Here is a 21,922-nt window from a genome sequence, read left to right as displayed (position 1 = left end):
TCAATGAAGTAGAAATATCCAAAGCGTCAGTTGCAATTCCTGTATCTTGGAGTTTAAGCAAGCTAAATCTTCCAGAGCTGCTCCCGACTTCGGAGTCTTAATTTCACAAGGGAGCGTGTATTTAGAAATAAAGCCTCTTTCCTAAAAAGCTCTGCTGTATGTTGGGAGCAGCTGAACCCGGTGGCCCTGTGATGGCCTGATCCTTCTTCCCTCTCTGGCTGAGCAACACGAAAACCTGTTAGTGGGAAAACAGACACACAGAGATGCACGTATGTAATAGGGATGCCTGTGTCACTTGGTCTTGGGCACCCAGTCTGTCTGTAGCCACCTTTGGGTCTCCCCAGGGGCTGCCAGCCGCTGTGTAAGCCCCAGAGGTGCGCAGCCCCGCTCCAGTTGTTGGTATTTACACCCCATATGTCCACAGGCACTATGTATACCCCTCTGTACCTGTCCTTAGACGCTCAGTCAAACCAGTAGCTGGCCCCGGCTGGCCTGGTCTCCCAGTTCCCTCATGCACAGGCACAGACGGGTCCCTGGCCCAGACCTGTGGCCTCTCCAGTAGCTGGTTCCCAAAACTCCAGCCCCAGCTACGCTGGCTTGGCCTCTGTTAGCGATGGCGCAGGCTGTGAGGAGGTGTGACCCCTTCTCCCCTCGCTGGCACTCGGACCTCTGTGCCCCAGGACACAGATAGAAGTGCCATTAAATGAATAAATGAGAAGGCGGGACAGACAGTGGTGATCGGCGTCCCACAATGAGTCCTCTTCTCGGCCGGGGTCCTCACTTGGTCTGTGAGGTGGCCCCGGGGTCCCTCACCCTGGAGCCGGGCCTGGGGCTGGCTGGTGGCCTCCTGAGGAGCGGTTGCCGGGGCTCCTCCACTGCTTTTCCTTCATGCGGATTAGCCTTTAATCACATAACCTGACATTATAGGTAGTTCCCAGACATGCCTATAGATTTTATAGGATGTCATATAAGCCATAGGCATACCAGCTGCAGGAGTTTGAGTATATTTGCAGCTGAGAGCGAGAGAACATCATTATTTCTTGGTCTAGAGTTGTTTTTTTTTTCTAGTTGTCTCAGTGACAAATGCTGAAAGTAGTTAAAGTCTTTATATGCTCCTGTGTGTGAGTGTGCACAAAAACCTGCCTTCCCCAAATAAACCTTGGGCTCTGTCAAATTGAAAAGTTGAAAGGCTTTTTGTTACCATTTCTTAAACCTTTGAGAGGAAAAATGTTAAAGGTGACTCTGACAGATCAGGCTGCCTCTCATAAAGCTTTAGGTCTTGTTATATCCATCCTCACTGGATCCAAGAAACAGAAAATACCTTTAGGGGTTTGATCTCGGATGCCCCAATTCAAAAGCCAGCTGTGGGAAGCATCTCGTGAGGCCTCGCTCCACCAGCCCGGAGAACTGCAGGAAGGGAGGTGCTCTTTAAAATGAATGATGAAGGAAAGGTGGTTGAAATCCTCCTCCTGCAAAAGGTCTGTCTTACCATGAGAAGCTGTCATGGGGGACAAAGAATGAGAAGAACATTGGGGACGGCTGGTTCTAGGTGGACTAAAGAGAAGACATCCGACAGTTAGAGGATGGCCCATCTCTGGGGCTCAGGGCTGATCAGGTGGCCTGAGCTCTCACTGTGTGTTCATCTTTGTCCTCTTGTAGCAGCCTTCTTCACGCTTCCGTCATCGTCTCCATCAACTACTAATGGGAGTACCTCTTGGTAACATTAGTGTCAAGAAGTAAAAGAGTCTGGTCTCTTTTCTGCCCTTTTCAGTGTGAGATTTAGTTCGGCATATGTTTAAGGAAACTTTGGGTTGTAAACTGAACAAGCCCCTGCTCATGGTCATCAGATCTTTCCACACCTAGTAAAAGTGATAGCACTCGCCCTCCTTGCAGAAATGCTGATGTGAACAAGATTAACAGACATAAAAAAGGTATCCTGAGTTCACTTTGGTTTCCTGTGAGTAAATGCTGTCCTTCTGAAGGAAATCTTTTAACGTAGTCATAAATGGAACAGAGATAGGAGGAAAACTCTCCTGACTAGATTTTAATCCCAGGACATGCAAGGTCAAGCTTGGCTGCTCCTCTGAACCAATTTTGAAATAAAAGGTTTTGGGTGGGTTTTTTTCATGAAATTATAAGTTTATATGAGAGGCTTTGCTGCAGCAACTTTTTCAAAGGATATTAAGCTCAAGTTGTCCCCAAGAAGAGCATGGCAGAGGGGAGCTTTAGCTTTCAAAGCTGGTGGTATTTTTTTTCTGAGAGCTACTTTTTAGTGCAGCAGTGGTTCAAGGCTTACCAGCTCTTAGTTGCACCACTGTCAAGTCATGAGAGTTACAAAATAAACTTGCCTAAATGAGGCAGAATTTCCTTCTTAGCTCAACATACATGGTTCAGATAAATATGTTCTTATTTCTTTTTTTTCCTAGGAATTTTCCTCTGGCAAAATTGATTGTTTCAATGGACACTGTTTAAGATCAATGAGAAAAAACATGCCACCCTGTTCAGACTCTAGCTTTGACAAAAGCATGGAAATATTAAGTGAAAACATCAATCGAAGACACTTGACGAGGTATTGTATTTCTAGATGTCCAATCTCTGCTGAATTTATAGAATGAAAAGGAAAAGTGAAAGCATGCACAATGAGTCACATCATGATAAATCTACAGCTAAAAATCTGCGGGGGAATACGATTATGTTAATGTCAGTGACAGTATCTTAGAACTAGAATCACTCTTCTTAGTAAAAATCTTCTGCTTGTATAAAAAACATGCGTCTTTTCCCAACTCTTGTGAGATCTCTCTTCCACTTCGGTTACTGAGATATTATTTGCCTTATTGAGTCTTCAAGATTAGCAGGTTAGGAAACGTCTCCCCTTAAAAAAACTGTGTACATGGTCCATGGCAGACTGGATCTGAATCCTCCTTGTGGACCACAGGCTTTTCTTTGCATGATGTGGAGCGCCAGCTTATAAACTTGGTGAAGTTCCCCAGTCTTGCAGGGGAACGATACGATGCAATACAGTATGATAGGATATAATACCTCTGTACGATAATTCTACTACAGTAACTCTTTTCTCCTTTCTTCTGTCCTCTTTCTTAATGTAGGCAGGTGGCAAAGCCAAAATCAGACCCAAAAAAAGAAGAATATAAAGAAGGTAAGTAGTGGTAATTCCTTAGGATTCCTTTTTAGCCTGGTTTCTGAGAAGGATTGCATTTGGTCACTCTGGCTGTTTAACTTGGCCCCAAAAACTTGTGAACTCATCAGCCAAAATCAGCTGAAGTTGTGAGAATAGATACCTTAAAGATAGTGAATTTCCTATGAATTTTATGAAGAGATAGGTGCAAATAGGAGGACGTGCTATTATTTCCTTGCAGGCTTGGGGAGAAGGCAGGGTGAATTCCAGCCTGCTCTTAGGCACTAGAGAATCTGTTCCTTGGGTCGGGTTTCTTTGTGATGTGGATTTTCTGGAGTCTGCAGGACACGACATAACTGAAAATTGTTCTTGCAAATAGGAGGGAATACTGCAATATGATAGATTATAATATCTGTGAGTTAAAAAGTAATTCAGTCATGAGACGCACAAACCCCCTGACGCGGGGAAGATGTCGCTGAAGTTACGCGGTTTACCTTGGAACCGAATGGCCGTGCCAAGTATGCAGTCAGGCTTGGTACTGGGAATCCACTTGCTGGAAGCTGGGAAAATCCATTGGGTCCAGGCAGCGTCCTGCCAGCCACGGTCTGAACATGGGGAGGGGCCTGAAATACACTTTGTGTGTAGTAATTCAGGTTTTAATTGTGCATTGTAAATTGTTACTTACTGGGCTCAAACTTAGTTTTATACTTAGTGATGATGATGAGATCAAAGCATAGCTGTGTTTGGATTGACACAGTGATGTATCTACTACTCTCTCACTGACCTCTCTTAACTGTTTTAATGATAGTGCAAGTAACGAACCCATGGCAAAGGATGCTGTGTGGTAAATAGTGGGCAGATCTTTTTTAAAATCAGGCAAGCGTTTGAGTTCTTTGGGAGTTTATCTTGAAGCATTTCTTATCTTCTAGAGCTTTTGTGTCATGATGCAGAAAATGAAAATGATGCACGTTTAAACACTGTACTAAAAACATGCATCTTAGGAGACTTCCCACATAAACAATTTAAAAAAAAAAAACCTATTAGATACAATTTTACATGAATGGAATAAAAACACCTTAGAGAGAAACACTGGTTGTTTTCACTTTTCCAGGAAGAAGTAACTTGAATAAATTGCCTCCTGCACGAAACAAAAGTTGTGTGTTTGTTTTCACCAGATTAGCTTTCCAGTCTATTAAGAAGTTGCTCTAAAAGTCTCATGCTTTTAAGCAGGTAGTTGAAACATAAGTAATATAAGTTGAATGCTGTGGTCATGACAATAACTTCTAAAATAATAACTTCTATTTAAAGAAAAAGATCAATCCACTGCAGATTTTTACATTTTACTACAGCGATGGTGAAACAAAAGGAATAACTTATTTTGTGTCTCAAAATATGTTATATATTAATGCGTTTTAGTCACCAGAACACTGAAGACCAGAGCTGATGCAAAAGCTGCAGAACAAGTCCATGAAGAAAATGGTGATTTGGCGGTCCGGCGAAGCTGCAGACTTCCACAAAGTCGTTACAGCGCTACAAATCAATCTGTTTTGTTTGACAAACTTATAACAAAGTAAGTGGGGTTTTTTTTTCATCATGTCGCAAAGCTACTGAAATAAGCCTTATTAGCAAGCCTTTGTGCTATTGGCATAATATCGGCATAAATTCTCCTTCTTTTGACAACAGAGAAAGGTGGTATTATTCCTGGTAGCAAGGGCTAAATGTCTTCAGTGGTTCGGCTGAGACTTCCCTATACGCCCTTACGTATGTGCTACCTCCTTGTGATAACTGCTGGGCTGCAGCTGCCCACAACAGTAGGGTTCCACCGGGGTCGCACGGCTTGGAATTTGCGGAGTGTTGTTACCAGCCTCTAACATTCTTTTGTTGTTGATCAGGCAACAACATGCTCCCGCACACACTCTCAGACCTGGCATATATATCAACGATATATCCTCTTCCTCTGCCTGCACCAGTATGTCCTGTAATTATTGCTGATATATTGATTTAAGTAAGGTGTGGGCCTTTGTACTTTGCAGCCAAGCTGTTAAACCTGAGTTTTTTGGAAGTAAGTGCTTGTGGCTGTTTCCAGGTCTGAGAGCGTGTGCGGGGGGATGTGTTTGGAAGGTGCCTCATGTGTAATGAATTTGGGCACAGCTGATATTTAAATTGGCCACTGGTGTTCTCGCTTTGGGATTGCCAGCTGTAGAGAGATCTACATACTAGAGCACCTTTTATGTATGGGCTAGGTGGGTTTAAGTATGGTGGGGTAAACCAAAAGGATCGCTTTATGTTGTGACTTTCAGTAGCGTTAACTTGCTCTCTCAATCAATTTTCTTAGCATCAGAAGTGCCTTCATTTTTAAATAACTTTTCTTCCATGCTTATGAATATTTTTGCAATGCTCAGTTGAGTGAAGATAGTGAGGAAAGTTGGATTCAGCCAGAGGGAAGTAGTCCTCGTGTTTCTGTCTGTGGTTTAATTCTCTTTGTGAAGCCCAAATTGACATTGTTTTCTGCAAGGTTTGCAAAGTGTAACAGCGGCGGGATGTTTTTTCCAGCATACATAGTCATGGAAAACCAACACAAAAATTACGGTTAAGAGAGGAATAAGCAACCTGTTGTCTGAGGAAGGCTGTGAAATAAAAATAACTTAATGCAAGCATGCGCAGCAACTTAAGTACTATTAAAAACTGCCATAATTTCTTTCTGTTATCTTACTATGATCTTCAGAATTCTTTTTTTCCTACTAAAACAGATAATTATTTTTTTTTTCCTGTGTGCAGCGGGAGGGGGAAATAAACCGGAAAACAGTGTATGTTTGCTAATTCTCAAATGCTTGTCCTTAAATCTCTATAAAAAAGCAAACGCTTGACCCAATTTTTAAGTAGTGTTTAAAAACTTGGCTAAGTGTCAATGACTCTTGCTTTGTGCATACTGTGTTAAAATGTCATACTGATTATGTGTACTGTTTTACATGGGGTTCTTTTACATGCCCGTCTTTGCTCTTACGTGTCAAATTTTTATCTTAGTACTGCAGAAGCAGTCTTGCAAAAAATGGATGACATGGAGAAGATGCGTAGACGGCGAATGATGGATGACCTTGGGGTGTTCCATGACGCAGAAGAAGTAGATACTAATTTCTTTTACTGGTTTTGTATTAGTGGTGTATTTCACAAAGGGAAATTATTTAGTTGTAATTTTAATTTAGCTGAAATAACTTCTTCCAAAGAATAGTGTAGTCCAAAATAACATTTGGTTTTGCTCTTTAATTGTAATTTAACATCTTACTGTTATGGTCATGCTACAGATGCCCTCTGAGGGTGGAGCAAATGCCTTCTTTGGAAGACAGGAAATAGCAGTGATATGCTGAAATACATGTCGTCTTCTACGCTTTCTGAATTACTTATGATTTTTTGAATGGACACTGTTTACAAACAGTTTTCAGGGCTTGGATTTTCACTTCAAGTCTTACTAAAAACTAAATTCATTGATGTTTGCTCTTGTACCAGCCTTCCCTGTGAGCTTAGGTAGTCTTCCATCCCTAGAGGAATTTATGTTAAAATTATATACAGCAATCATATTTCCTCTGTCTTAGTTTTGCTCAAATTAAGTTCTTCTGCTGTCCTTTTGAATGACAGGCACTTCATTTTTTAAACATCTTCATAGTTTTTTCTTTAGATCTGAATTCCATTTTTTTTTAATAAAACCATAATTGTCCATAGTACTTTTATATCATCTTACCATCTCTCAAATGCCCATATGATTATTTTTTTTGTCTGATAGGAATGGCTTTTTCCTGGGTTCTGCCACACTCTTGGATTATTAACTTGTACTTAATTGATACCTTCAGTTTTGTATCTGGATAAGTATTTAACTATTGTGTGTGCTAAATCCTTTCTTAGAGCAGAAATTCTTGTTACTAATCCTAGGTGCCAGAATGATGTTCCTATTCTGTCCTGTACCTGAATTTACTCTTTCGTGTATATGGAGTGCCTTGATAATGTTACTATATAGGCACCAAATATGCCCATGTCAGGTTTTCTGCATGTGTGACTGATCGTCCTTGTTTCTTTTATAATTAGGAAAACCTCGATATGTACTCCCGAGGAAAGAAAGAAGTCCAAAGAGCTGATGAAGAAATAGCTGATAATCAAGGTGGCAGTTCTGTTTTAAATTTTCTTTACTATGCTCTGCCCAAAAGCCTTGTCTTAAACAATTGAGATGAGCCGAACTACTGGGTATTTTTCATCTATTAAAAAAAAAATATCTGTATTGCTATTGACATTACAAGCCACAGTCATGGACTCTAGGGCTGTACTGTAGTGAGCTCAGAACAGGTATTCAGAGAAAAAAAACAACCTGGTGCTTTTCCAAAATGCTTACAAGATAAAAGGCAACAGATGGCCGTGGACAGGTGGGAATACAAAGAAATGGATGGGATTACTCAGAATGAGAGAGTGATCTCGCTACAGCAGGAGCATGACAGTTTTCACGGTTGTGAGCAGTGCAGTGAGAATAGTAAGGCAGTAAGGTAGGCTGCCAGATGTGTGGAGAAAGCTCCTCCCGAGCCTGAAGATCAGCAGGGGAGAAGATGGTGGTGTTCATTTTTGTGTTTAGCAGGTATCACTGGAAACTTGTCCGGGCCTCTAATTAGGAGCTGTCATCCCGGTACTCAGTGGGAAATAACATGAGGAATAAGGTTAAATTGTAAAAGGCCTTATTAACTTTATGTTTGAAGTGAGGGGGAAAAACTTTGAAGTTTTAAGGAGAAGGATAGTTGTGATTAAGGTGGTTGGTCCGACGGTCCTTGCAGGAGCTTTCTGGATGGAACACAATGGGGCAAGACCGTACTTAAGGACAGAGAAGGATGTGGTGGTAGCTGAGCTGGTCAGTGTTAGGTTTTGTCATAGACCTCCCCTGCACCCACAAAGGAGCTCAGAGAGATGGTGGCAGGAGGGGGAGCCCAAATAACACCCTGCTGGGCTACTCCCAGGGCCATCAGCCCATCAAAGCCCTGTCTGCACAAGCCCGGAGGAGCACCGGAGTGTACAATGGCAGGCAGGGACCCAAATCAAGGACTCAAATCACAGAGAGCCACCTTGTCTGGGCCCCTCCCAGGGCTGTCCCAGCAGAGCCATCAGCCCCAGTGTCCAGGTGTGAAATCCATCTGGAAGAGTCATCGGGGATGGCTCTCCAGATCACCTTTCCGACTAAGGGGTTCCTGCCTAGGGGTGAGAACATACTGTGGGATGCTGGGGAAAGGCAGTTCACGCAGGACTTACAGGATCTTTAAGGCAGGGACCAAAAGCAGGACAAGGGAGGGGTTTAGGTGGTTTTGGGAGGAACGAGAGTGGGAAAATAGAGGGTGCACAGGGGTAAAAAAAAAAGGGTGAAAATGGCCACATGTAAATAGTTTGCTTGACTATGCCCTGCGCCTGATCACCTCTCTGACCATCAGAACTTGAGTAAGAGATCATTTATGCCATACCCAGTGAGGGCAGTATCTTGCAAATGTTACACAGACTGTGTAAGACTTGACCACTGGCAATGGAGACCTACAGTGGGGTTCAAGCTAGATGTCCAGGTGTTAACGAGCATTGGGGTGACCTTGTTCCTCATCCCGAACAAGCCAGAGAACAGTCTGTGGCCTGTTGATGAGTGGAGCAAGGGGAAGGACTAGAGGAGCAGAAAAGCAGAGAAATTCATGGCTTTGTGACAGGAGTGTTGGAGTACCAAGGACTGGGGATGCCAAAATCATTTCTCAGTTTTCCATGTGCCCTCTACGTAACTTGTGTAACTTGTCTTGCATCCAGAAAGCAGTGTGACCTTTTGGGGGGAATTAAAAAAACAGTAGCCCTTTCCAAAGAATAAAATTTACTTAATTTTAGTGAGCAGGTAGGTGAACAGAGCACGTACGTCACCTGGTGTCCAGCTATTAATGTGAGAGGGCATTATTAAGAACCTGCTAATTATACTCTGTTTTTTGCATTCCTACCATCTCTTATGAAGAAACTTCAGGTTACTTCCCAGAAGCTAGTGGCATAAACTGAATGCATTTGACGTTATTTTCTGACTGGGGAAGTTCAAACCTGTGACTTGCCCATCATTGCTCACGTAATCTGTGGCAGAGCTAGGACTTCGAGCTAGATTACCATGCTTAGTCTGACAACTATAGAGTATTCAAAACATTTCCTTAGAACGCTTTGTCAAAATAACAAGAAATGACTTTCTGAAATAGTGGTTTTCATAGGAGCTGCATCTTAGCTAAGCAAGGTGACAGAATTGTCGTTAGTAAGACCAACAAGAAGTCACCCAGCAATTTCAGCGAGGACAGAACAAAAGCTATATGGATGCTCCTCTTGTGTTCTGTCATTTCTGGATAAATTGCATAAATTGGTCTTAAGGTTTTGCAGGTTTTCAGATCTATTGTGTCATTATCATGCAGGTAATAGTAAAACCTATAGGCATCTGTGTAGTGCATTTTGGATTTAATATAATTTGCAACAGTACTTAAACATTTTAATGTTATGTCAATGTACGGTAGTTTCATCAGAAGAAAGCGAAGAGAAAGAAGATGATGATGGTGAAGACACTCGAAAGCGTTACGACTTCCGACAGAGGAAAACCGTTGAACGCTATCAGGCTCCGTTGGAAAGTAGGTTATATGCAGAGTTTCTCTTAAGAGCTAATTTCTTGCATATAAGTGAGATACTTTTTAAAAATGAAATGTATACACACACACCCAACTTGTATTTAAATTTCTTACCTTCATTCTGCAAGTAAATTTTATTAAATGCATGTATCCTGTGCATGTATTTCTTTGCCATTTGACATACTTATTGTGGTTTTTCAGTAAAAAAAAATGACCTATGTATCCTTGAAAGAACAGTAGTTAAACAGACTTGATAATCTTACTCTTGTGGTTTTCAGTTCTTAAAAAGCAGGTGTGTGTTTTTTCCGCTTCTACTGTGCACTGATTTTAAACCCTGCTGCCCCGCCGCCCACCCCCCCCCTCCATTCACTTGAAAATTCCCCTGAAATTACAGCTGGGCGAAACACATCACATTTTCTGCCTCCTTCACTATCCTGCTTTCTCTTAAACTTGTATGTAACATTATTCTAAATTCTTTGCTTTCAACAGAACCAAGACAACGTAAGATATATTTTTCGGGCCAGCCCTCACCTGTTAGACAGAGGTACCCATTTAGAAGTGCTCAGTCGCAAGGCTCTTGCTGCAAAAGACCTAACAGGTTGGTGTACGGTTAGTCAGAGTTCTTGTTTATCAATAGTGCTGTCAGTCACGTTACTGAATAATGCTTTCAAGGGGGTTTGGATTGGTGGTAATTACAGATTAATAGTGTGATTACTGCTGTCGTAGTCTAAGGGTATAAAGAAAACAAATACTGGAGGGGGGGGGGAACACTATACTTAGCCATTAGATTATTTATTTTTTTTTAAATGCAGTTTAAAATGCACTTATATAATTAGCCATTAGATTTTTTTTAAATGCAGTTATTTGTGGTCACTGATAAGGTGATTACGGAGGTTGTGGCTGAGATTGTGTAACTGAAATTCTTTTGCTCTGGAACTGAAGCCAGAATCTCCCTGTGAAAATCTTAGACTATTTGATCTTGAAGGATACCAATTATTTTCTTAAAACTGAAGATAATTTAGTTAGAGGGAGGAGAGCCTTATGGAAATTTTAATTTTATTTTTTTTTAATCACTCGAATACTGATTCTGGTTTCTCTCTGGAATCAGTTAATGTATCTGTGTGAAACTATAAACAGGAAAAATGCTACATGAAATTATAAATTTTAATTGCAACAGGGGTTTTAGATCCTGTAAGCAGTTAGGGCTTGGAGAATGCCATCTCTTGCTAGATACGAGCAATTTGTGTAGCATCCTTGAAAGCAGACAGTTATGGAAGGAAGGGGTTTTGAAGTCTAATTTTTAAATAAGTTAAAAAGGTTTATGCTAAACAGAGTGGATACGTAATGCTAAGTGAAACTCAATTTGTGTGTGTAAGGGAGAGATTGGACAAAATGAGGAATTTGTTTTTGAAATTCCTTTGCAAAACAGTTAAACACTTTACCTTCCTAAGAAAAATAAAATTTTGCTGTCACAAGGTAAATCATGTAATGTACCTTGAAATCACATTCATAAGGAGTACAATGATTTGAAAACTTAATAGATCTCAAAGTAAATTCTGACATAGAATTCACTTAAATGTTGATATTACTTAGCGTGTACTCTAATTTTTTTACTTGTTTGTTTAAATGTTTGCAGACGGAGACATGCAGTCCACAACAGTGATTCCACATCCTCTTCCTCATCGTCCTCATCTGATGACGAAGAGCATTTTGAGAGGCGTAGGAAGCACAGCCGTAACAGAGATTTGACAAGGTGAATGAAATTGGAGAACAGGGGAGAGAGAACGCTACTTGGGAAGAGTTTGAATCTGCCTAACAGAGGAGCGTTACCCTCTTCATCTTGTACAGTTTTTAAATTGTGGCAATATTTAATCGTATCTCTTGATACTGACGACTGTAACTAGACTCTAAAATTGGATTTTTAGAATTGCCTTTTAATAAGCAATTTGATTTCTAGGCAGAAATGGGGGGAGGAATACTTTTATGTTGTTTTTAATGTAAAATTCCACTGCTCCTGTGCTTTACAGTAGTTTATTCAGAAAGAAAACCTCCATAACAGAGAATGTTATAAATCGAGGAAATGATGGAGGTTTTGTTACTTAACAAATGCTCTAGAAAAACGATTTTAATAACACTCTAACAAATATGTTTTCGGCCCACGTGTGTCTTCAGGCACACACATCCCAAAGTCCTTGGGAAGGACCAGCTGTGGTGGGCAGCCTTTATAATGTTAATCCACACTGAAATTAGTGTCCCTTTGGGCTGTAACTTTTTGAATGTTGAAGCAAAAAATCTTTGAAAGATGTCAGTGTGTTTTGGGGGGGGTTCTTCCGTCACACAAATCAAGGTCAGTTCACGGTCTCCACATATGGAATAACTTGTTCAAAGCTTGCATTCCTATACATGCTGTGCTGACTGGCACGGATATTGATAAGCACTATGAGTTGTTAAAATAATTAGCTCTGTTTTCTGACCATCTTCCTTTATTTACTTACGGACATTAAATGTAAAACAATTTGAACAAATATTTAACTGTTTAGAAAGTTTATACTCATTTATAAGGTCTTCTGCATTCACTTGCCATCATTATAAAAGCAAAAATCTTCTAGCTGCATCTTAAGTTAGAAAGCACCTTTCTCTTTCTCCTTAATTCAAATCAGGTGTCTTCCACTAAACTTTCGGAAAGATGAGTTAAAGGGAATTCACAAGGATCGGATGAAAATTGGAGCAAGTCTGGCTGATGTTGATCCAATGCAAATAGACTGTTCAGTAAGTATCCCCTGGATGAGGGGACAGAGTGCACCCTCAGCAAGTTTGCTGATGACACAAAGCTGGGGGGGTGGCTGACACACTGGAAGGCTGTGCCACCATACAGAGAGACCTGGACAGGCTGGAGAGTTGGGCAGAGAGGAACCTTATGAAATTCAATAAGGGCAAGTGTAGGGTGCTGCACCTGGGGAGGAATAACCCCCTGCACCAGTACAGGTTGGGGGCTGACCTGCTGGAGAGCAGCTCAGCTGAAAGAGACCTGGGAGTCCTGGAGGACAACAGGATGACCATGAGCCAGCAATGTGCCCTTGTGGCCAAAAAGGCCAATGGCATCCTGGGGTGCATCAAGAAGAATGTGGCCAGCAGGTGGAGGGAGGTCATCCTCCCCCTCTACTCTGCCCTGGTGAGGCCGCACCTGGAGTACTGTGTCCAGTTCTGGGCTCCCTGGGTCAAGAAGGACAGGGAACTGCTGGAGAGGGTGCAGCAAAGGGCTACCAAGGTGATTAGGGGACTGGAACACCTCTCTTATGAACAAAGGCTGAGGGATTTGGGTCTTTTCAGTCTGGAAAAAAGACGACTAAGGGGGGATCTTATCAACACTTATAAATACTTAAAGGGTGGGTGTCAGGAGGATGGGGCCAGGCTCTTTTCAGTGGTGCTTGGGGACAGGACAAGAGGTAATGGGCGCAGACTTGAGCCTAGGAAGTTTCACCTGAACATGAGGAGGAACTTCTTTCCTTTGAGGGTGGCAGAGCACTGGAACAGGCTGCCCAGAGAGGTGGTGGAGTCTCCAACTTCGGAGACATTCAAAACCCACCTGGCCACGTTCCTGTGTAACCTGCTCTGGGTGACCCTGCTCTGGCAGGGGGTTGGACTAGATGATCTCCAGAGGTCCCTTCCAACCCTATGATTCTAAGTATTTTTAGTTCATTGTGTCCATGAGATGTTTCCAGTGTTTATGGAAACTTTCAATAATGTGCTGTCTACAGCTACCTTGGTTTACACTTTCCTCTCAAGCAATTTGAAAATTGCCCAGAACTTTTTCTTTATGCTGACATACAATTTCTGATGGAACTTTATGAAGGCAGCAGCTTTCTTTAATATTTAAAATGTGTTCTGTTGAATTTCCCTTTAGGTACGGTTTGATGGTGTGGGTGGTCTTTCTGACCACATTTCAGCTTTAAAAGAGATGGTTGTTTTTCCATTGCTTTACCCAGAAGTCTTTGAGAGATTCAAAATTCAACCTCCAAGGTAACAGACATTGTTTAAAACTATAAATTCTAATTCACCTGTTTTCAGGAGAACCTTCAACTGAGGTATCAATACGTTTCCATGCTTCAAAGTTTTCAGCGGTGTTGATGGGGTTTTTTAGCAATAGTGAAAAGCAGTTTCTTAAAAATTGATAGAATCCAGAATATATGTAGGTTCAAAGATTTACTATGTGGTGAGAATATATCTTAAAAGCGTCTTGCCTTTAAAAGGTGGGGTTGGGATGTTTGTATTTTGAGTTCTATGTACAAGTCAACTTGATTAGTTTATAAGCAGAAAGGAATCATCTACTTGTAGTGAACCCTAATTTGTTGCTTGAAAGTCCAGTTGTTTCCCCCACAGACTTTTTTTTTTTTTTTTTCCCCCAAGTGCTCAAGTATCAATTTCACAATTGCCAGGACTTGTGATTAGAATCGTGCAGAGTTTGATGTGCTTGGGCTAAAATAAGAATCTGTCCACTTCTTACACAGCTAAATTAGTTCTGTGTTATGAAATGAAATTATTAGAGATTTAATTGTTAGCTTTATACGTACTTGGTCAGCAAAACTTGCTCATGGTATATTGAAATGTGACTTCAAATTCTTTGCTTTCACTAACTTTAAAAGTATTACTGTCCTGGTTTCAGTTGAGATAGATAGACTTGGGTTCTTTGCCTAGTAGCTGCTGTGTTTTGGATTTAGTATGAGACCAATGTTGATAACGCATAATGTTTTAGTTATTGCTAAGTAATGTTTGCCGTAAGTCAAGGACTCTTTCGGCTTCCCATAGAAGTTGAGAGGGAGCGTGACAGGACGTCATGCTCGGTATATAAATGGGGGTTGGCCGTGGGGCAGGGATCCGCAATCGCTGCTCGGGACGGGCTGGGCAATCGATCATCGGGTGGTGAAAGCAATTTGTGGTGCATCACTTTATTTAGTATATTCTTTTACCATTATTATTATTTTTCTCTTCTGTTACTGTTCTATTAAACTGTCTTTATCTCAGCCCACAAGGTTTTTTTTCCTCCTTTTTCTCCCTCTTCTCCCTACCCTACAGGGGTTGAGGGGGGGCAGTGAGTGAATGGCTGTGTGGTCCTAGTTGCCGGCTGGGGTTAAACTATGACAATTACAAATAATGAGAAGAAAAATTCTTGGTGTTTTGCTTCTTTATTCGTTGCAATTCTTTTTGAAACATCAGCATATTGGCTCTCTTTGTTGATATTTGTCTGGAATATCCAAGCTTTAGACTTCCTCCTCATTTATCATCATGAATGGGTGGTCTGGGAGACCAAATCCAGTAACTTAAAGCTTTTTAAAGGAGAATGAAATGCTTTACTATCAAATCTTTCCTTTTCTGAAAACAATATGCAGGGTATCATTGAAGAATGAACTAGTGATTCATAAGTAAGCGCAGTCTCAGATTCTGGGCTGAAGTTTGTTCTTGTTGGGCTCCAGTGGGCTGTAACCACCCCTGTTAGTTTGTCAGCAGTTCTGGAAGCGTCCTTCTGGGACACTACGGTATTTTCTCAAGGTTTTGTACATCTGTGTTATCCTCTTTATTATTTCGTTTACTGCCTTGTTGAATTGTGTAAGTACACAAAAGTTCCATCTGTTTGACTTTTCTCACACTTCAGCTGTTACTGCTACCTTATACATGATGTGTTTTGCTTAGGAGAGAAGACTTTTGTCTTTTAGGGGTGGGGCTTGTAATGATACTTTTTTCTTATGTGATTTTTTTTTTTTTTTTTTTTTTTTTTTTTTTGAAATTGCAGAGGCTGTCTATTCTATGGTCCTCCAGGGACTGGAAAGACACTGGTTGCTCGTGCACTTGCTAATGAATGTAGCCAAGGTGACAGGAGAGTAGCCTTTTTTATGAGAAAAGGTGCCGACTGCCTGAGTAAATGGGTCGGGGAATCTGAACGACAGCTTCGTTTATTATTTGATCAGGTAAGGTTGAAATGTGCTGGGTGTTCTGTCTGAGCCATAACAGTAATTTTCTGTGGTCAGTATTTTTAAGGTGAACTCGCACTTTTTTGTGTTTTGTCTGTTCCTTCCACTGAAATGGCATTGTCAGTGTTTCCTTTTTCAGTGGGCTTTTTACGGGCTTGAAATCTTGAGATCTATTGGAAAGAGTAATAAAACAAACGAGACACCCTCGTGAAGCAACACCCCCCGCCCTACCTCAAAAAAAACCCAAAAACTAGCCACAAAAAAGGTTGCAGGAGGCAAGAGATGGGGGCTTTAGATCAGAGGGAAACAGATGCAGGCAGAAAGCGTGGTCATTTAAATTCATAACGGAAGATTGCTTCCAGAACCTGTAATTGAATTAAGTCCCAGCTCTGTTCTTGGTGGTTGCCAAATAGCTGTAAAAACTACTGGTGTGATTTGTTTTCTGTCACCCAGTCTCAGTGGGTTGACATAGGTTGCTGTCTTCTATTATTCGAGCCGCTTACTCCATTAGCTCAATTAGTGGAGATCCCTGATGCTAGTCTGAAAAATCTAGTTCCAGTGACTTTCCAAAAATAACGGTTTTCATGCATTTTCTCTTTAAAATAGAGCTGGTTTACTTACCTCAATATTCCTGTGTTTTCATTCTAGGCCTACCAGATGCGACCTTCAATTATTTTCTTTGATGAGATAGATGGTCTCGCTCCTGTGCGGTCCAGTAAACAAGACCAAATTCATAGGTAGTACATTTTTTTGTATCTACGTAGAAGCTGCTTGATCTTTGTGAAAAGAAGACTGCAAGCTATTTAACTTTGGGACACATTCATTTATCCTGAAAACTAGTAATTCAATGCTACTAAATTTCAGATGATTTTTAGACAATAATTGGAAACAATTCCCTAAGCTTGATATCACCACAAGGCCTGTGTTACCTTATCTACTTTTTATGTCTTAAAATGAGTCTTTCACTAAACAGCGTCTCATCAATTAAAAGCTTGCCTTTTTTGAGTGATCACTGGAGAAGGTCATGTAGAATGTAACAAAATTTACTAAACCAGTGAATGAAAACTATATTTTTCTGTTAGCTCTATTGTATCAACACTTCTGGCACTTATGGATGGCTTAGACAGCAGAGGAGAGATTGTGGTAATTGGAGCCACCAACAGACTGGATTCCATAGATCCCGCTTTACGAAGACCCGGACGCTTTGATCGAGAGTTCCTCTTCAGCTTGCCAAATAAAGAGGTCAGAATTTAAACTCAACCTTAATGCTAATGTGGCAAAGTCCATCTTTGTAACAAAACCACCTAACAATGTAGTATCATGGAGCAGTTAAGCTCGAAACCAGTATTGTACAACTCGGACAAAAGAGGGGTACCTGGAGAGACTGTTGTACTGTGGAGGGCAGATCTAGTATTGAATATATATAATTAAGATGATTTCAAAAAGTAGTTGGTTCTATAATTTCTTTTGGTTTCACTGTGACCAGCCAAGAAAATGGGATGCTGCTAGTCACTGAGATGTTTAAGAAAGAATGAACGCATGAATTAGCTATAAGTTACTCCCATCTCATCTTGAAAATGAAAGAAATAGTGTGCACACGGGAATTCCTTTCTGCTAACAAAAACTTTTATCAAGGCTGATGCTGGAGTGAATTAAATTTTTTTTTTTATTCCCAACACAGTTCATGTTTGCTTATTTATTTAATCCACTCAGGCACTTTCACCCTGAAGTGCTCTTGCTCTCGGTTCTTGGTTTATGGATAGGAGACGAACCTGTGTTGGATTGTTCCCAGGCTGGGTATCCTGGGAGATACCTAGAAGTATTCTGGGATCTGACATTCTTACCGGTACTTCTTAACAGGGAGCTGGACAGAGATGTGAAGTACACTGTGCAAGTGCAGGGCTTGGGAAGCTTCTAGTTCAATGGCTGTAGCTGAGCAATGAAAAAATAGGTATATAGCACCAAAAAATATTGGGGGTAGGAGGGGACGAAGACACTGTGCAAAACTGGAACCCTGTTTTCGTGGGTTTTCTCTGGCTATCACTGATATTTCTTTTTGGTTTATTAGCACTTTTAGGAAAAAGCATAAAACGCTTATGGATTGAAGGCTACTAAAAGCGCACTAGATGGTGTATTCAGCACAAACATTTGTCTCCAGTTTTCACCTGTTTCAGGAAGAGGAGAGGAGGTGCCACAAAACAGATATAATACATGATTCCCTACTGTGGAAGAATTCTAGAAATCTGCCATAATAATCTCTGTGTACTAGGAAATACTTAAATGAAAGTGTTGCTAAGATCACAGATGAAGATGGGCAACATTTGACATTTTCTGTATCAGTGACAGTAGTTTGAATTACAATTATTGTTCTTCTTTGTAGTAATTGTAGCAATTTGAAACATAGTGCTAGGACTGTTTTCCTTGAATGAACTAGCAGAGAAGCAAATTTGATGAACTAGTGACAATGTCACGATGAAATTTTGTTAAATTTGAGATAATTTTCTTCGATGAAAAAATCTAGGTTTGCAGATGAGTTTTTTAATACAATTGTTTCCATGGGATCATTAGAGGAAACTTACTTTTTATGGAAGCTCTAAATGCCTTTTATTCCACAGGAGGCCCCTAGAAAGAGATTAACGCAACAAATCGAGAATTATTAAATTTCCTGCTTGAAGAAGCAGAGACCATATTAACTGAACTTTAAAATACTTAAAAGTTTAGCAGATAAGAAAAGTATTTGTATTAATGTGAGGGGTTGGGGGGTTTTGTGTTGTTTTGGGGTGGTTTTTTTTAAGAGAAAACTTAGGATGGACTAAAATGCAACCATTTTGTTTCCAGGCTAGAAAAGAGATTTTCATGATTCACACGCGAGACTGGACCCCTAAGCCATTGGATATGTTTCTTGAAGAGCTAGCTGAAAAATGTGTTGGTAAGTTTTAAAACACAGTGAGTTACTGCCTGTGACTGAGTCCTAAGGAATCTGAGCCTGTACCAGGCAGTATCCAAGCTCTTCTGCCCTGCTGCAGAGCAAGGCCGTGAGGCAGCTGGCACGCCTTGGGAGGAAACAAAGTCAGATGCTTCTTTTAATTTTCTTTTTGTCTCTCAGAATATTGAATGGGTTTGGGGCATCTTCATCAGGATCAAAGTTTTGATCAGGAGGCTGCTTCATAAGCACAGGATATCAGGCTGTGAGCCACGTAACAAAACTTCTTTGCAGTGCAGCAACTCTTTAAATTCTCTATTTACCATTTAATTTATGGCTGCATACAAAGTCTTCCAGTGTTGTACTTTGGAAACCTTGGCCTTGACTGCTGTGTTGCCTGACTGATGTAACGTTTGATTCTTGTTTATTAGGATACTGTGGTGCTGATATTAAATCCTTATGTGCTGAAGCTGCCCTCTGTGCTTTGCGCCGCCGCTATCCTCAGATATACAAAAGTAGCGAGAAACTGCAGTTAGATATCACTTCTATTAAAATAACAGCAAAGGATTTTGTCACGGCTATGCAGAAGACTGTTCCAGCTTCACAGAGGGCTGTGGCTTCACCTGGGCGAGCGCTATCATCTATTTCAAAACCCCTGCTTGAAAACACACTGGCAAGAATTTTAGAAGCCTTGCAGAGAGTATTTCCCCATGCAGAGCTTGCACTAAAGAAGGACCAGCAGCAAGGTATAACAATAACATTCACTTCTTTAAAATTCTGCCAAAGCAAAAATTTCTGATATGTGTAATCAACATACGCAAACCTCTCAGCCGTAGTGACAGTAGAATGTTATAATATGCATGTGCACGCCTTTTATTTCAGGAATATCATGCATCATTTTTATTCTGGATTCTAAACTGAAATGGTGGATGGGAACTGTGAATGACTCACAATATGCAGTAGAGAACTATGTGTTCTCTATGCAAGCACCCTGTTTCTGAGAGTAGCTAACATAGTTATCATTTGTAGAGACGGATCTAAGGCTTAATGTGTGAGGCACCTCTTTCAAAATAAATGTTTCAATTGGGAGGGAAGGGCATTTTTACAGGAATGCTTCTACTTCCTGCCTGAAGAATGTCAGGACCACAATACACAAGGACAAGCAGTTTAAGCTAAATACTGTTTTATCTGTCATGATTTTGAACCATAGTCTCCGAATTTAAATGTTTGTGGATCACACTGTACACTTGCATTGTGCGATCAAAATGTTTTAGTAGTTTGTACTTTGGGGCTTGGCTTGCATAGCATACGCGAGCTCATGCTCCGAACTCCATCAGTCCTGATCAGGTTTAGTCTGTCAGTTGACAAAAGCAAATAAATTGATAAACTCACTCCACTCCTGATTGATGGAGATCCATGACTAGTTATTATGCTAATCCCTTGAGAATATCCTACCAGTATTAGTCTCAGCAGAGCTGGGAGATATATTTGCATTGGTAAAATAGAGGCAGAAATCCACCAACAAAATAAAAGTAGAGAGACCAGGGGATTGGTAATTGCATCCTCTCTCTGTTGTCCGCCTTCCATTATCTTCTCCTTCGGTGATCTCCGAGAGCCTTATTTAGAAGACGTGTTGGTCTGTATATTCTGACTCACTGGTCCTAGACAAATGGAAGTCTGTGGCCGTCACATTCACTTAATTCTGTCACTTCCCGTGTGGCCATCACATTCACTTAATTCTATCACTTCCTGTGGGGGAACCTGCTCCAGAAGGAAGTGGCCTTGTTGGGTTTTTCAGGTGTCTAGGAACTACAAAAGTTGCTCCTAATCATCTTTATTCTAAGGAAAAAAACCCTCCAAGTTTTCTCCAACAGAGTGCTATACCTTATGCAAATCATGCGACTGAGGACAGCTTTGTAGAGACTTGTGCAATCTCCCGAGGTCTGTGGTAGGATGAACTCTTCAAAAAATAGCATTCAGCATGTGCCCTCAAATGAGGAAATACAAGATAAGGGGTTTCCAGCATGAATTTAGAAGCTGTATTAATGCGAGAGCGAGATACGGACTATTCCAGAAAGTTAACAAACATCTCTTGTCTTTCAGACAGTTTAAATCATATTTTAAGAAATTATGCTATTGATAGTGATGAAGAATCACCATCAATCTTTGAAGATAAGCCAACGCATAAAATTCCCGGTAGACAAAAGGAAAAATTCCTTAATTTTAGCAGGTAAATGTTTGTCCCCTTTCTGTTAACATTTTTAAGATGGCTGGGTCTGTAAACAGTTTTGGTATGAGGGGTGGTAGATGAAGGAGTAAAGTGTGTGTGTGGGGTGATCAATATTTGCAAGAAGTAAGTGTGAAGATCCAGCTGAGTAGAATTATAGAATTGTTAAGGTTGGAAGGGACCTTAAAGATCATCGAGTTCCAACCCCCCTGCCATGGGGGTTGGAGTACTAATGTTCTAATGGAGTACGCTGCCATGACCCATCAAACTGAACTGCCCAGCCCTCTTTTCCCAAGTCAAAGTGGTAAACAGACTATTGGAACATGTTGATTTAATCCATGGTATTTCTTGAAAGACTCAAGACTGAAGAAATGTGCTGTCTGTCCTTCCAGCTAAAAAAAAGCCCCTATGGATTTGTGTAGCCATCTTTTGCCCTTCTACCTTCCAAGATTGTTAAATCAGTAGCAAATTATGTAGCAGAAACAAAATTGTGAAACGGTGTATTAAAACACTGAGGAAAAACTTAAACCATATCTGCGTTTTGTACCTTTAGCCTGCTAAGTTTATGTTAACCTTTTGACATTTTAATGTGGAAGTCATATAAGCCAGCAGTTGGAAAAATAGATTGTTGTCGCCCCTGTTGTGTCAGTTATTTTTCTCAATTTCTATTGCTGTGCTGTCCAGAAAATCTTCTGACTTGCTGAGCTTTGACTTCAGACAGTAAAGGTACAACAGTCTTCTGGTGGAAAAAACAAATGCTCTTCACAAACGTGTTTCATGTTAGTAAAGCAAGATTACTAGGAAGTTAATACCCAATTCAAAGTGAAACAATTTGAATGACTGAATAAAATAAACATAAATCTTCTACGTATTGTGTACTGCTGTAATTTAACCAGTGAGGTTGTGTACTTCTTCAGATAACAGCTAATATGTGTCAGTGCCCACGTTAATTTTTTTTCTAGAAATGTAGTTCTGCTCCTTCCTTCCTTCCCACCATCTCCAGTAACTGGCCAAATTTCAGCTAAA

At 40.7% G+C, this 21,922-nt stretch overlaps 1 protein-coding gene across 1 annotated transcript in view; it reads left to right on the top strand.

The window, feature by feature from the left end:
• Positions 1-21,922, top strand: part of ATAD2 (ATPase family AAA domain containing 2) — a 38,753-nt gene that overhangs the window by 2,925 nt on the left and 13,906 nt on the right. The window contains exons 2-17 of the mRNA XM_074577771.1: positions 2,427-2,569; positions 3,105-3,154; positions 4,550-4,703; positions 6,158-6,254; positions 7,211-7,283; positions 9,673-9,783; positions 10,270-10,378; positions 11,417-11,533; positions 12,441-12,549; positions 13,685-13,800; positions 15,569-15,743; positions 16,395-16,483; positions 16,829-16,988; positions 18,585-18,675; positions 19,101-19,415; positions 20,773-20,899. Coding sequence (XP_074433872.1) covers positions 2,427-2,569; positions 3,105-3,154; positions 4,550-4,703; positions 6,158-6,254; positions 7,211-7,283; positions 9,673-9,783; positions 10,270-10,378; positions 11,417-11,533; positions 12,441-12,549; positions 13,685-13,800; positions 15,569-15,743; positions 16,395-16,483; positions 16,829-16,988; positions 18,585-18,675; positions 19,101-19,415; positions 20,773-20,899 — 2,036 coding nt within the window. The remainder of the gene's footprint in view (positions 1-2,426; positions 2,570-3,104; positions 3,155-4,549; positions 4,704-6,157; positions 6,255-7,210; positions 7,284-9,672; positions 9,784-10,269; positions 10,379-11,416; positions 11,534-12,440; positions 12,550-13,684; positions 13,801-15,568; positions 15,744-16,394; positions 16,484-16,828; positions 16,989-18,584; positions 18,676-19,100; positions 19,416-20,772; positions 20,900-21,922) is intronic.

Source organism: Larus michahellis, chromosome 2, assembly GCF_964199755.1.
Source record: "Larus michahellis chromosome 2, bLarMic1.1, whole genome shotgun sequence".
Classification (NCBI taxonomy): domain Eukaryota; kingdom Metazoa; phylum Chordata; class Aves; order Charadriiformes; family Laridae; genus Larus; species Larus michahellis.
The sequence above is the reverse complement of the archived record's forward strand: the minus strand, read 5'-3'. Positions and strand labels throughout refer to the sequence as shown.